Source organism: Falco peregrinus, chromosome 6 (assembly GCF_023634155.1).
Source record: "Falco peregrinus isolate bFalPer1 chromosome 6, bFalPer1.pri, whole genome shotgun sequence".
Taxonomy (NCBI): domain Eukaryota; kingdom Metazoa; phylum Chordata; class Aves; order Falconiformes; family Falconidae; genus Falco; species Falco peregrinus.
In genome coordinates this window covers 13,210,226-13,225,919 of record NC_073726.1, presented here as the reverse complement: position 1 = coordinate 13,225,919, position 15,694 = coordinate 13,210,226, and the positions used below count along the sequence as shown (strand labels likewise).

Sequence of the window (15,694 nt, the reverse complement as noted above, 5' to 3'; positions counted from 1 at the left end):
TCTAGGGTAATATCCCATCAAACCAAAAGCACAGTGGCACAGCCTTGTTAGTCTTTCGTAGACATGCTTGCTACTTAAATTCCAAGGCAAGATCAAACCTGCTTGAGGACAGCTGGATCATTGACATAGCTGTTATTTTGACAGGTTATGCTGATGGTTTCTGAAAAGCAGTCTTAAACAGCAAGGAAGGGTTTTCTTCGTGTAATGATGTATGTGCTATTACAAAGAGATTGATGTGAAATTACCTCAGTCATTTATTGTATGTGTTTATGGCATGGGTTAGAAAAGCGCCAACAGTATTCCCAGTGCTTTGCAAGCTACAGGTATTAAGACAGATCCAGCCCTTCAGAAGCACTACAGTCCAAACTAACGAGCCTGATTGCAGTGCATGCAGTGAAGCACAGGAATGCAGAGGAAGACCCGAAGCAGCCCGTCTTGCAAACAGTTGCACTTCATTCACACGTATTTTCTCACAGTGGGACTTTGTGTGAGCACAAGTGGAATGCACACAACTGCAGAGGGGATTGTGGAGTGACTCAGGGCAGAGGGGGAAACACAAGTTAATTGAAGGAGGAAGACTCTTCTCTCACCCTCTCTGTCCTGAAGAAAGAATAAAGAGAAATCTGTTCTGCAAAACGTGAAATGCCTGCTTCTGCTGTGAAGGCTTGTTTTGAGGGCGTTTGCAGTCTTTGTAGTCTTTCTTTCAGAACCTCTCTGGTTTGGGCTGAAAAATGTGTTGCCACTTTTTATGAGCCTATGTGAGTAAACATTAGGTGAGAATAATACAGCAAATCCACTCATGGCGAGTCTCTCCTTCACGGTACATTCTCGCTGGTACTGCACAGAAATCCTTGGCAACGGACAGTATCTCCCCACCCCATTATAATCACCCTAATTATAACAACACCTCTTAGACTGCTTTGCTGGCTTTACTCAGAGGGATGCTGAGCTGGGGAGGGTGGAGTGTCAGGAGATTTAGGAATGACAAAGTCATGCAGAATAGCTCAGCATTCTCTTTTTAGATGCAAAACTAATCGCTCTTGTCAAATGTTAGAAGCGAGGGACTCTTTTAACAGCATATGCAGACAAGTCATGCTCTGCTCTAGCGGTTATGGGAAATGCCTTTCACTGCAAAATCTCTTGGGTTTGAGTAGGGAAGGGTTTAACATACCGTGACAGACACAGGTGGGTTAAAGGGGGTTTGCATACCTGTCCACACCCTTTAATTGTGTGTGGTTTAAAGTAGAGCCAGCAGGAATTGTATCAGAACACTAAGTTTTTATAGGCTATCTGAATTAAAAATATCAACCGCAAAACTTTTGCCATGACTGGATCACAGACCAGAACAACAAGTTTGAGCCTACGTCAAAAGCAAGTGCAAAAAACTGAGTACAAGATATCTTAGACTTATAAAGTCCATAATCTGGTATTTCCTGATCTCTAAATTTAATTTAAATCAAAGAGAAGTTACAAATTCTCTGTGTTTTTCTTTTTAAACTGATTGAATTAGGAGACCCCCAAATCATATGTATTTTTAGTTTCATTATGAATTCCTGCTGTTGGTTTTGGAAACTGCTCCACTCTGGATGAATGCAGTCAAGAATATTGTCTTGCCACATTGCTGGATTACCCTTGCTTATGTTATCTGCAAGTACAGTGAGGTCAGAGCTGGTCACTGAAGCAAAGAAAGTAGGAAAAATGGAAGAGTGATGTTTTGTGTGTATGGAGTAATGTTTTGTGTGTATGAATTAATCATAGGATTTGAGTCTATGGGAAGCCTTGAGGGGTTGGTCCTGTTTAAGAAAAAATGTTTCAAAATTTGCATTTGTCGTGACTGTAGCTCCAAACTATGGGCTGAATGAGTGAAGCAGACAGGTGAGAGTCCACAAGACCTTTTGCCAACCCAGCCAAATTTGCACCTTGAGTCTGAGCCAGCATATAAGTTTAAGGGATATATCCTTCCAGTAAAATACTCATTATCCTCTTCTGACCCTTTTAGTCTTCTAAGTGCTGCTTTCTCCAAAGCCCAGTGAGCAATTTTTCATACCAGAGTTGAGGAAATTCTGTATTCCTTTTAGTGTATACTAACAACCACCTTTAAAATTCATTATTAATTTAAATTCCAGGGTTTTAACACTTTAAAAAGTTGTATTGTTGTAAGTATACAGAGAATTCTGAAACTCTGAGTTTAAAGTACATGTTTAGATGTCCTACTTTGAGGGTAACTTTTCTTGATTCTGCAGATGAAACCCTCAGAATTTACTGTTACAGAGGCTGTAGTTTTACAGCCTGCTTAAACCAATCTACAGCCATGCTTCTGCACGGTTGATCTCCCTGCTGCTCCTAGGTGCATGTTTCTGCACTCTGTGTATTAGCATTAGCAATCATACAGCCATGTGGCTAGTCAATGACCTGCAGGAAAAAACCTGGATTATTTTATTTGCAGGTTAGTTTTCTGGGGTTAGCTGTTGCACAGCTGCATTATAGTTAGTGCTGACGCAAGGAAGGCAAAAGTAACATGTGCATAGGACTAGAGTAAGCCAGAAATATGATCTTTATTTGGCAGTGAGATGGCTGACACAGTAATGTTGGCCTTTGATGTTTCAGACCTTCTATGTATTTCTTCCTTCAAAAGCATCTTTGGGTGTCTCTGTTTAAACCACGTAAGAATGTTGGTTTGGTTTTGGTTGTTTTGTTTTGTTGGGGTTTTTTTAATGTATAATGCTTTTTTTTCTTCATCTTTTTTTCTACAGCATTTCATGAAGTTTCAGTTTACCCTAAGAAGGAGCTTCCCTTCTTCATCCTCTTCACTGCTGGACTTTGTTCTTTCACAGCCATGCTAGCCCTCCTGACACATCAGTTCCCAGAGCTTATGGGGGTCTTCGCAAAAGCTGTGAGTATTCTGTGCGGCTGCTCTCTTCTGGTAAATAGACACAGAAGCAGGAAGAGCTGAGCTAAATACTGCCAAGCATTAAACATCTACCTATTCAGTAGTATAAATAAAACGTCAAGAGATGTCTGAGCAGGGGGACATTTGAAGAAACGTTAAGGGAGTTAATCAGTAAAACACACTACTGTCTGTCTTCTCTGATTTATATGGCTCTTGTTTTAGGGTAGATCTCTTGAGATTTTGCCAAAAAAGGCTTGGTGGGAGAAGAAAATATCTGCGTTTTCATATATCATCCAGTAAAATAAACTAATAATGGCTTGCAGAACCCGTCTGTTTTGTGTAGAGCCGTAACAACTGTGCTGTGCTTTCCAGTGCAGTAGAGACTCTTAGTATGAGCAGAAATAGAGTGTACTTTCTGTTTCTTTCCCCAAACTGCCATGAAGGAAGCAATATCAGTATTTCCCTCATAACTTTCCTTAACTACATTCAGGGAAGTCTCTACTAATTCTGCTATTTTAATCCATCAAGGATTAATAAATGCTGGAGGATGGAGGGGAAAGACCATGAATTATGCTAAGACATGCTTTTTTCTTTGCAAAACCAAGAACACCACTACTGCAGTGTACTAGGATATGAAAAATTCACTTACAGAAAAGTTCTAGAATAATAAAAATACCTGTCTCCTTCTCCAAGAAATACTGAAAATCTTCTGTTGTAATATATTTTCTCAAATATACCTATCTCTTTTAGGTCTTGTGTTTCCAAAATAGCCTCCTGGCCTTGTTTTTAATGTCTTTAGTGCTTTTGATTTGAGGGGCATAGGGAGTGGGGTAGAGGAGGCAAGGCTGAAAGGCTTTGGCAAATTCCAGGTTGTAAGTACTTTCGCTCACTCCTTTGCAAATGGCAAGAGACTCCCTTTGCAGGTGAACCAGATCTTCTACTACCCAGGCTTGTGAGGGACAGAGGTCTGGTACAGCAACAGTTCTTGTATCAAGAATTTCCTTTCATTAGCTCTAGAAAACAGAAAGTAAGATTATTGGTAGCAAAAGGTAACACTTGTACCAGCAATAATGCTGAAACCTACCTGAAATATTATTACTTTCTCTTGTTTCTTGAGCGTATATGTATGTGTTTGGTGGGCAGTAAGTGTGTAACTTGGGCATATTATCTTAAACTTCTTTGTAAAACTTTTTCTGTGGCTTTTTCCTTAAGTCATTGAAATGCATGACCCTTGTTTGGGGGCTCTTTCAGTATAATCTGCAGTTTTGTGATACTGTCACAGTTAATGACCCCAAATCTGTCCCTGTTAGCCTTGTTCCTGTGTTTGTTAGCCTTGTATCCTGAACAAAGAATACATCTGAAGCTGGCAGAATGATAAGATTTTGTACTTAATGCTCCTGCTACAGGCAGTGAGCTACTGGAATTGGAGAAAATCAATAGCATGTTTTAATGCACTTAACTCACCTGGCTTGGGTTGCTGAGTGCAGTCAGAGATATCAGAAGTTACACTGGTGTGTCAGTAATTGTTTCTCCATGGTCTGGAGCTTACAGGTTCCAAAGCGATTTCGGGAATAGAGCCAGACCAGAAGGCTCTACTTCCCTGATGTGTAAGCGCAGCTGCCATTGGTGTTAATGGAATAGATACCCCAAGACTCTGTATGTGGTTATTAAGTTCTGCATGTCCAAGCAGATAAAGCTCCTAGTTAGTAAAATGAGCACAGACAAATAGAATTGGAGTGTGGGCTGCAGTACGTGCATAAAGTTGGCAAGATGACTTAAGATCTCTGAACCTGTATGGATTCAGTTAGTATGTAAGGTAACATGTATTGTGACATAGGTTTAGCTATATCTTAATCTTGATAAACCACTACATGCAGAAGCTGAGATTTATTGTACATAGAAAGGGCAGAATTTAAGCTTGTGACATTCACTTAGTAGCTTGTAGAAAGCCTTTGATTCATAAGTTTCATTTTGTTGTCTCCTCCGGGAAAAGTAGCCCAGGTGAGATTGAAGAAAATCATGGCAAACATCTCTGTGAAATGCAGCTGTGTCAGAACAGAACAGAAGAGGTTGGCCAGCCCTGGCTCTTCCTTTTCAGTTTTAGGGAAGACCACTTCATAACTAACTAATTTCATAAATAGCTAAAAGATGAATTTGCCGACTGTTGCTGTCGTTATGTGCATTGAATGACCTGTCCCTGTATGGTTGGTAGTCGTTATGACATGGTATATTACATTGTGAAACTGTGCACATACGCTTTAATTTTAATAGGTCAAAATTATTCCCTCTCTTATGCTTGCCAATCCCCAAACCATTGTATAGATGCAATATCGCCATCATGGCCCAGGTTTATGTCACTGGCGAGTTGATATTTACCATATTTCACAAAAACTGAATAGGTTAGTGTGATTGGGTGTTGGGAACTGGCTTTGACCTGTCCTGTAGGCATCTTCTTGCACATTTGTCATGAGTCTTTCAAGATACTGGGTTCTTCAAGGCAGAAAAAGACCTTGAGCGCTGAGGACCTCCCCCACATGTGAGACTGCCAAAGGTGGCCTGTGCCACTGTGACAGTCCCTTAGGACAGCCTGCATTCCCCCACTGGATGCAGAAGTCAAAGGTGTGTTAAAGCTACTTCCCTCTTCTGGGAGATTACATGTAGGATGGAATTCACCAAACTCCATCAGGGCACCCATGTTTTAAAGCCAGAACCTGCTCTGAATGCTGCCTGGCAGTTCAGTAGCAAGTTGAGATACTCCCCACTGCATCCAGCCAATTTTGTAATGTTGTACCTGGAAGTAAGCTTCTCTCTTTCCATAATGAAATTGAAATAATCCAGTTCTTCTTTGATTGTTTTGTCAGGCTGAATATAAGTAACTTTAAAATTACACTAGATCTTAGCATTTTCACTCGGTTAGGGAGAAGCATGTTGATAGCCTGTGGTTTCAATTTTTGCTAGGTTTTCTAACAAAAGGCTTTTGAAAGTCACTTAAGATATGAATACAAGCAGAAAAAATTTCTGAATGTGTGGCTTGGATAAAATTATCAGTACAGTCTTGGTAGTATTGAATTTCTTCTATTGTCATGCAGAAGTGTAACAATATCTGGGAAGTCATGAAAAATATGTAAGTGCTGGTCCTTTCATAACATAGTAACGATAAGAATGTATCTTAAATAAAATAAGAGCTGCGTTGACAAGGGGGATGTTAAATAATTTGTGTCAATAGTCATGCCTGAAAATGTGGGGCCTAGTTAAATTTTTAAAATGAAGCTTCAGAAAGACTAATTTTTCTGTCATTTGATTCCTTTGTTTGCCTGAGATCACTGACATGATCTGTTTCAGTATTTCCTATATGATAGATGAGACCTCAGTTCAGCAAGCAGGTTTGCTTAGGGAGATATTTCATCCGCTTGGACCTTGACAGATGCTGAGGCAGGGAACATGTAGATCTGATCACAGGGGCTGAGCAATAAATAGTCATTTCCTCTGTGCAAACACCAACCACACAGCATAAAAGCTTGAAAAGATACTTTTGTGTATCTGTTTTAATCAAATGGGGCTAATCAGAAGGTGCTCCCTTCTACAGAAAGCTGCTTTCTGCCAGGGTTGAGATAGCCAAGTTGATAGTTTTCTTTTAAAACACAAAATAATAATAACAAACTTTTTAGAGGTCTCCTATCACCAGTTCTGCCACCCTGAGTTGTTGCTTTACTGCTGGTGCTGGTTTTTTCATTTCCATGTGAAAAACAGTCTATGTCAAAAGGAAAGGCAAAAAAAAAAAAAAAAAAGAACAGAAAATTGACTAGCAACAAAATTCCTATGAATTGCAGTAAAACTTGCTGTCAGGCAAATTATTCTTGTTTCATTGATTTAACAAGTATGTAATTTGCACTGCTTACAAAACTGAGTTTTATCCAAGTAGATGTGATGATGCAAGCTTACTACACAGATCAAGCGCTACTCAAAAGCAGAAAATATCCTCTGGTGAGACTTTTGCGTTTGGCAAAGTAAAAAGGGTATATTTATTTAAACAAGTCACAGCTTAACCAGAGGGAATGGTTCTACTTGGGCTAAGCCGCTTGCAACAGAAATCGCAACCTCTAAGATTAGGTTAATCGGTGTTACATTAATTCAGCTGTGTTTCACGTTAGACATCTTTACCTTTAGCGCTACAACTGAAATACTCTGTTCAGTCAGAAGTTTTTCCTTCGACCTGTGCTTATGAGAAAATCTCATTACCAGCGATGTTGTTACCTGGTTTTTCCACGATGCAAAACTTGTCCGTGATGTAGTGTCTGTATTGTATGTAAACACGTGCAAGAGGGGAAAAAATAGTTTGATGCTTACTGTTGTCTTTAAAATGCATAAGCATCGTAAACATCATACATCTTTACAGTTAAACTCTCCACAGAGCCCGTTTTCTTAAACGGTGAAACTGTTTGCAGGTACTTTCTTGCTTGATACCATATAATCTCTAGCTGTGGGATATGGACATTTTGAAATGTTTTAAATACATCTGCCATATGTAGCTGTGTTTCAGCAGCACAGAGACCTGTAACGATTTTTGAACTTGCGTTTTTCATACTTTAGATGATCAGGAGCCTAAGTTAGAGACGAAGGACGTACCTGTATTACGTAATAAAGCATTGTTTGTTCTGTGGCTCCAAAGGCAAGTGACACATCACAGTTCATGTCTGTACCTCCGACCTCTTCTCCCTTCAGAGGCAGGGTGGCCCTGTCCTTGCTGGCTGCTGGGAACTTGCCCTGCCCTGCCCTGTCCCCAGACTCTGCCTGGGCTTTGTTGAGGAGAAACTGACTGGCATGGGCCAGCATTGCGTCAGGAGCTGTGCTGGGTCAGGGCAGCACCCCGCACTGGGCCACACTACTCCTTGCTTTACAGGAGAAGACAAAGCCCAGCTGTGCGGCCTCCCTCTGCCCCTGGGACTAAGGGGGAAGAGACAATTTCAAAGGGCAGTTCTGGTCCTGGAGTGGGTGGAATGACTCTCCGGAAGCACTTAGTTCTCTTCGCTGACTACAAGGGGACCAGACCCCCATGTCTGCATCCTTTTAAGTGCCTGAAGATATATGGGACAAATTCAAAACATGAAAAGGGATGTCAGTGTTTATATAAGAAGTCTGGTGCTCTCTTTTGTCAGGAGAGAGAGTTCTTCTGTGAAAAAAGAGAACACATCCAGCACTAGATTTGCTTTAATACTGACCTACCTTCATATACACATCAGTGCAGTAAGTGGAGTTTATAGGTTTTGTGCTGACTGCAGAGCAGTCACTGAAACAGAAACCTTTTGCAACTCTTTGCCAATCAGTTTCAAACAGAACGGTTTATTTTTTGCAAAGTCGCGCCAGCCTGAATGGTTAGAAGCCACAGGGTTCACAGTCTCGAGGTGGCTGACCTTGCATAGTATGGTACGCATGTATACACATGTATAGGGCCCCGACATAGCTCTATGTAAAGTATACAGTTGAATTGAAATTTAATGTAAAGCACAGTTAGTATGTATTTCCTAAAATTTTGGGAGGGCTTTGAGTACCTGAGTTCTGAGATGTGTAGCTGGCAGTATTTTTTTCCTGTGATAAAATGGTTTCTATTTACTTGATTTCTGTCATGTATGCCTGTCCTAGCACTAATATATTGAAACCTTTCAGCATTGCTGACTGTGTTCTTTAATAGAGGATGTTAAGATAAATTCCAATTACTGATGCCTCAGTGTATATAGCAGTTCTGTAGATAACCCAGAACCATTTTAAACCTGAATCTAAAGACACGCTTTTTTTCTCCGAGAGGTGGTCTGTCAGATTCTGCCATTATGAAAAAAGCCTTTCTTTCCTTTCAGTAGGTTTTGGTTAGAGCTTTTAGCGTCTTCAGTACGAGCCTGAGTCTAGGATGTAAGATACGTGAAAACCTTTGTAGTTCATCATTTTGATCTTCATAGAAGTGGAGCTCTTGCTTTCTTTACTGCAAAATCCAGAAACTTTTACATATGCAAGGCTCAGAATTTGACAGCAAGTCTTTATACATGAATTACGTAATTTCTGTCATGCTGGAGGATTTTACAGAGGAATGCAGCAAGTTTCTTGTTTTACTGGACAGCTTTCTCATGAGGTCTTGTCTCCTGGATTTTGATCTGAATGTGTATCTGTTTTCTTTGCAGTTTCTCAGCACCCTCTTTGCCCCTTTAAATTTTGTGATGGAAAAAGTAGAAAGTATCCTGCCCTCCAGTCTGTGGCACCAGCTGACGAGGATCTGAGGGAGCGCGCCTGCTGACTGACTGCCATGACATCTTCTGTGCCAACTTTTTGTTGACCACAAGAAAGCATGATAAAAAAGGGAAGCAGTTCTAAGACTTTAAAACTCTTCATGGATTGTCTGTTCTCATACAAAAACTGTTTTGTTGTACAAAATACATTGATGTTAGGTTCTATTATATTTTGCCTTCAGAAAAGAAAAACTTAAAAATAAACTTTTGTGTATTGCAGCATGGCTCTCTTTTGGCCTCTTCTTCAAAGCTCCAATTGTACTTTGTGGTCTTAAACGTGTGTGGTGTATATCTCCTTCACCACAGCTAGGGCTTGGCTTTCCGTTCAGTTAGTGAAAAAACACTAATAACTTTACAATTAAGCAATTGTATCACTGCCTTTTCTTACAGAGTTCAGTTCGGGTGAAGCCCTCAGCACTACAGACAGTCTAGCCAAGGCTTCTAGACAGTTAAAGCTCTTGCTTAAAGCAGCTTTAGGCTCTCCAGGCAGTTTGGATGGCACTTTGGGCTTCTGATTCCTGTCACTGCACAGAGCTCAATTTTATCCTCATTTGAATTTTCAGGAAACTCCACGTACTTGACAGATTTTCTTCACACCACTGTTTTCTCAAGTACCTCCAGAAACCCAATGCTTTGTTCTCTGGCTACAGAACAAAGCATATGTAATGGCAGAGAACTGAACACAAATTTACCTGTAGCGAGTGATCATTGCATTCATGCTTTTATGTATTTCTTGCTGAGTTTTTATTGCATTGCAAGTACTTTTCAAGTATGAAAAAGAAGGTACTTTTTCCTGTACAAATTAAACTGTTGCTTGAGACCAGAAGCTCATTAGCAAAATTGGTGTTAGTCCATGCACAGTTAGTAGAGAGGTTGGTGTTCCATCATCAGTGCTTACCTCAGGAAATCCTATCCTTGTGCTGTGTATTCATTTGTAACTTAGCCACTGTGGATGGTAACTTCCCACAGACGCCTCTGCTGATGCATGAGACCAGCTCTAAGATCAATAATTTGATCTGGAAGTTGAAGCAAGTAGTCCTGTCTGTCAAGAATTGAAAGTGCATCCTTACAGGTGCCTCAGAAATATTTTTTTTTTCAACTCCTTTCCCAGATAAGGAAGCATGAACCTGATGCAACAGATCAAAAATGCCACTTTGCCAGCTCAACTTTATTATTCTAAAAATGCTGAGCAGCTCGAGGGACTGTGATCACCAGCAGATAAGTTTGTTTATCAATGAGGATATGAGTAAGAAAAGGCAAAACTCCCGTTATTGGATTTGGTATAAAAGGAAAATGTTTCCTAACAGCAGGAGATGCACTGCGTTGTTTTTTGCCCTCTTGATTGCAGATACGTTAGTCTACATAGAAGAAAGATTTTTATCCAGGTGAGCAATGGTACTGCATTAAAGCAAGCACTGCTTTGCTGTGAGGAAAAAATACATCCCCGTATCAGGAGAAATCAACTGTTAAGAGTGAGGCTTAAGCGAGGACACAGGAGACTGGAGAGCCTCGTAGCTAAGTGTTAAAACTGGTGAGGTGTGTTGCTGTTGGGGATTTCCATACAGGTTTTTCATCTCTGGCCGTTACTCATGCAAAACAATTCGCTGTAATGTTGAGATTAGTATGGCTTGCATTTAATGTGGGACATGGCATAAGATTAGAAGACGGCGGATTGCTAGAGGACAACATGTGGAAGTGTGAAATGGGCCAATATTTGTTTCCTCTGCTTTGCATCTGAATTGCTAGAACAGCTACAGAGAACACCTTTACAGCAGGTGCTCCTGTGTATCTCTAGCTGTAAAACTAGGGATAATCGTATTCATTCATTTGCCTCAACAGCGCTGTCAGAATTATTTAAGGTTGATGAAAATCAGAAGGATCAGGCATAGTCAGGTCTTATCCTGTGCTGCTGTGTGTCACTTACTCCCCAGCCACCTGAAAAACCTGTCAAAGTTCATTTTTTATATACCCTACATTTCAAAAGAACAAATTGCTGTGATTAACAGTCCTAATATGTAAATGTTAGCATGTCAGTGTTTATCGAGCTATATACCAGCGTTCACGTTTGTCACCAACTAAGGTAGTAGCTTGGCCTAATGTTAGAGGAAGAGATAATGTGAATTATGACGTGTGGAAATTACTATCTGTAATAATCTGATAAAAAGGAATACTTAACTCCTGGAAGAATCAGATCCTTCCCTTGAACTATGGGGAACTTTTAGGAACTCAAAAATATCTTTAGGCAATTCTGTTTCTACCGTGTCTAGTATCCATCTCCCTTATAAGCAGTAATGAACCATGGATTTTATCTAGAAAATCTCTTTTCAGCTTCAATTATAATTCTAGGCATCTGGGAGACTTAGGCAAGTCAGACAAAAGGATTTTCTTTTTCATTGAGCAAAGTTTGTTGCCGTAGGCTTTTCTGCCTCTGACGTGTTTTTTCTGTGAAGTTCAGCATGGCTTAGATCAAAAGGCAAACACAGCCCGTGACTATAATGATGGAAAGCCTCTGGCTTAGTGCAGAGATGAGACTTCTGGAAATTTGGTTCAGATAATAACTCATCCAAATCTTCAGTTTGCAGATTTAGTGGGGGTGGGGTGGCTTTTTAGCTTGAAAAGTTAACAGTTCCTGGTTTTTTTTCCTTAAAGACAGCCTAATACAATTTGGATGGATGGTATTTCTTTGCACTGTAAGTTGCATAGAACCAAAAAAAGAGAGACACCCAGGAGCGTCAAATAAATCAAGTTGGTCACCTTCTGGCCTTCCCACTAGGTAGATTTACAGCTGCTCCAGAGTGAGAGCCACAGTGCTACACCTGGTGGAAGGCTGTTGTTTCCTCTGGCGATTAATTGCTGTGATTTGAAGCAAACGGCAAATACACCGACTCTTCTTTTTTTAGTGGGACAGCATAGAAATCCTTACCCCAGTAGAAAGGAGGAAAAAATACCGGCTTTGCTGTGTTGCAGAAGCCTACAGAAGGTAAACATGCCAAGGCAGCAGCAGCCTTCGCGCGCACCCCGCGTCACAGCCAGTGTGGCTGTCCCTGCACAGAGGGCTTGGACACCTCAGCGGCTGTGGTCAAGGCATGTGTGCGAGGCAGCCCCCAGCCTCACGTGCTGTTCCCACCAGGGAGGGTGGAACTCCTGGTTTTTCATCTCTGAGGGACCAGGGAGGCCCCCCTGGAGCAACACAGGAGGAGCAGTCAATATATTGATTCATGTATGTTTGCTTCTTCCACGCAAGAGCTCTTATATTATGAAGCCACATCCACGTAATCAGGCAAATGGGCTGTTAAAGAAAAAAAAAAAAAAAACCAAAACCAAAAAACCACAACCAAAACCAAGTTTGTGCTGCTCTATTCCAGATAATAAAACAAGTTAATTTTGTCTTGTTTGCCGTGGCAGGAGAAACCTGCAGGCTCTTATACGTGACCACAAAACTGCCTCCGCCCTCAGAGGCGGCCGTCACCTGCACATGAAGGCTTCAGGCCTTCCTCGGCATGTGAGACAAAATGCACGGAGATGAGCAAGCACTGGTACGCTTCATGCTGCCACGCTGGATTATTAGCCAGTTTTTCCTAGCAAAATCACCCTCCCCAGCCCCAGATCTTCACTAAACCCCAATAAAATGTTTACTACCCCTTTGCCACCATACACCGAGTCCCACGAGAGGCTGGGCAAGAAGCCTGCAGGCAGGGATCGCCAGCTGCTTGCTGAACGCGGGTGTGATTTGGGCATCCAGGCTGGATGCCCTTCAGCAGCTGTGCAGCACAGCACCAGAAATACGGTATTTTATTTCTAATTCACATCTGCAAAGGTTACACAGAGATGGGAGGTCAGGGTGAGATGCACAAATTGGGTTTAGATAGTTTTGCAGGAAAAAAAAGAAGCAGCACCACAATCTCCTGAGCTACAGTACCCACGTGCCGTAACATACACCACTGTTCCTAGAAGTCATTCCCCATTTTCCTTGTGGTAAAAGAAAATTACACTTTTTTAAAGTGAGATTTCTCCTAAAACAGCTCAACATACTTTTGGGGGCAAAGTTTGTTGAAATAGAAAACAGTGGGAAGGGAGCAACCCCAAAAAGTTTGACAGGCTAACAGCATCTCAGAGCAATGCTACATTCTGATTTCATACAGCAAATTAAAGGGAACTCCCTCAATTAGATTGCATATTTTTAAAAAATAAGTCCTACAGCCTTTTAAGCCTTTTACCTCAGCTAACATTATTCTGACACTAAAGTGTCTACCTAGGGACAACTGTTTGCTCTTCATGAATACGTACATAAGTAAATTTATTGCACAGAAGAAAACAGAGGATTATTTCATTTGCCTTGCCTGATTTCTGTTTCTTCTTTTTCTTTTTCTCCCTTTTTCTTTCTTTGTTTGATTAGCTGAAGGTCGAGGAGGTACCTTTCCTAGCAATATTTACATCTCTGGGCATCTTTTCCCTCTAAGAAATAGCAAAAGCTACCAGGAGTGTTTTGTTCATGGAAGAGGCAGCAGAAATGCTTACAGCTGTAAGAAGCCTACCTTGAGCTCCGTTTTTTTTTTTTAAAATCATAAATACAGAAAAAAAAAAAGTAATCAAATAAATGGCTAGTTCAGCAGTTACACATCTGTTGCGCTGCAAAATACTCCGTTTCTCCTCTGGTGAAGCAGGTTTGATGGAGGCATTGCATTACGTCTTATTGATATGGCTCTTGTGTGAAATACAAAATTCAGCCTGCTGTGCACACCTTTGGTGGGCTTGCTGCTGAACGGGGCAGGGGACCTGGTGACAAAGCACACAGAAAAGGCCAAGGTACTCAATGCCACCATCTTCGCCTTCAGGAACCCCAGGCCCCTGAGATCAGGGGCAAGTGTGCAGCAAGAAGATACACCTTGGTGGAGGAGGAGGAGGAGGAGGAGGACCAGGTCAGGGAATAGAAGTTCCATCTTTAATACAGCGACCCCGAAACACTTTACCTGGGACTGCAGAATTCAGGTGGGTTTGTTTATTGGTGTATTAAGCAAATGATGGAGTTAAGAAGTGATCTGATTTCGTTACCTTGTATTCAACTGCCTAGAACAAGTTCCCTTGTAAGAATGAGGCTTCCTTTTTTCCAGAACATTTAAATATTTTCAGCTTTATTAGATGGGAAACTTGTAGACTACTCAAAGGGTCCCTGAGTCTTTCAAAAAACTTGACACACAAAAAAAATTAAAATAATATACTACTTTTAAGTTCCTTAAGGCTTAAAATGTGGTATTGCCCAGGCTGTGAACTACGTGCGGATTTAATTTCACAATGAAATCATAATAAAAATTCTCCTTGGAGCTCACCTTTAAATACAATTAGGTATGAAATTTTCCTTATCCAGCCCAGTGCCAGAATTGCCAGCAGTAATGAGGCCAACAGTATAACAACTGAACTGAGTGTGTATACTTTGCACTGCACGTGCATGTGTGTGCAATGCACGCACTGTGCACTAGCACGCCGGCAGGGCTATTCCCACCAGCAGCTGGTTTATACCCAGAAGCGTGATTATTCTTACTTCTAGCCGGGACCATTACATTAATGCCATATACAGTAACAGAAACATTATCTTATTGTCCAAATAAATAGCTTTCTGGATCCTCCTAATCTTTTAATGCCAGCTGTGCCTTCTGGAGATGACTTACTCATATTAACAGTACAGACTTTTCCCAAAGCCTTTCAGATGTAAATGACTGCTCTCTCAAGACCATTGAATGCAAACCTCCATTCTTTTTACATATTCTTTTTTAAAACAAACAAAAAAAACCCCACATAACCAGAATACTCACTCCATTGCCACGGTATGCTGCTTGTATGGGGCTTTTTCATGCACTGTTTGCCCCTGCTAGGATTCCTCCACTCTTTTTCATTTTCATATGGAAATTTTACCTGAAGCTACAGTGTGTTCTATCACTCATTCAGCCTCCTTTCCCGTGTTGTTTTTTTACTACCTTGCCTGTCTCTGCACTTCATGGGTGCTTTTCCAGAGCCGCCTTATACTTACTGGCACAGGACCCATCTTTCATCTCGGCTCATTTGCTGGTCCCAGCTCTGAGCAGAGGCAGCTGGTCCCTCTCTGTGAGGGACCTTTCTCTGTGAGCTCCTTTCCAGTGAGGTTGTTGTTTCTGGGCCTCATGAGCCTGCACATCTTTCCAGCAATTTGTTGGTTTGCACTGATGCCAGCCCAGCATGGCACAACCTGTCACTGCCTCCTTCAAAGGCCAGCACACCCTTAATGATAGCTAGAAGTTTTTGCAGAAAGTATTCAGAGAAAATCAGATATGGAAGTCCCCATCCGAATGGAAAGTATCATTTGGAACGCATTTAATAGATTTATTAAATTTAAAAGAACATAGAATTTGATAGATTCTTTAGAAACCCGATCATAACTGAGACAAGGGATTTCCTTCTACATCAGCTTTCTGCAAACATTTTTATGCTTATTCAGTAAGTGAAAAATAGGAAACCTTATCCTTAGGTAGTTCAGTGTCCTATACCCAGCTCTCAC

At 41.1% G+C, this 15,694-nt stretch overlaps 1 protein-coding gene across 8 annotated transcripts in view; it reads left to right on the top strand.

Moving 5' to 3' along the window:
• The window catches only part of ST7 (suppression of tumorigenicity 7), a 151,663-nt gene extending 142,279 nt beyond the window's left edge, over positions 1 to 9,384 (top strand). For all 8 annotated transcript variants that reach the window (XM_013303293.3, XM_055808580.1, XM_055808582.1 and 5 more), the window contains 2 exons: positions 2,754 to 2,893; positions 9,061 to 9,384. In XM_013303293.3, coding sequence (XP_013158747.2) covers positions 2,754 to 2,893; positions 9,061 to 9,156 — 236 coding nt within the window. In that variant the 3' untranslated portion in view covers positions 9,157 to 9,384. The remainder of the gene's footprint in view (positions 1 to 2,753; positions 2,894 to 9,060) is intronic.
• Positions 9,385 to 15,694: the final 6,310 nt, after the last annotated feature.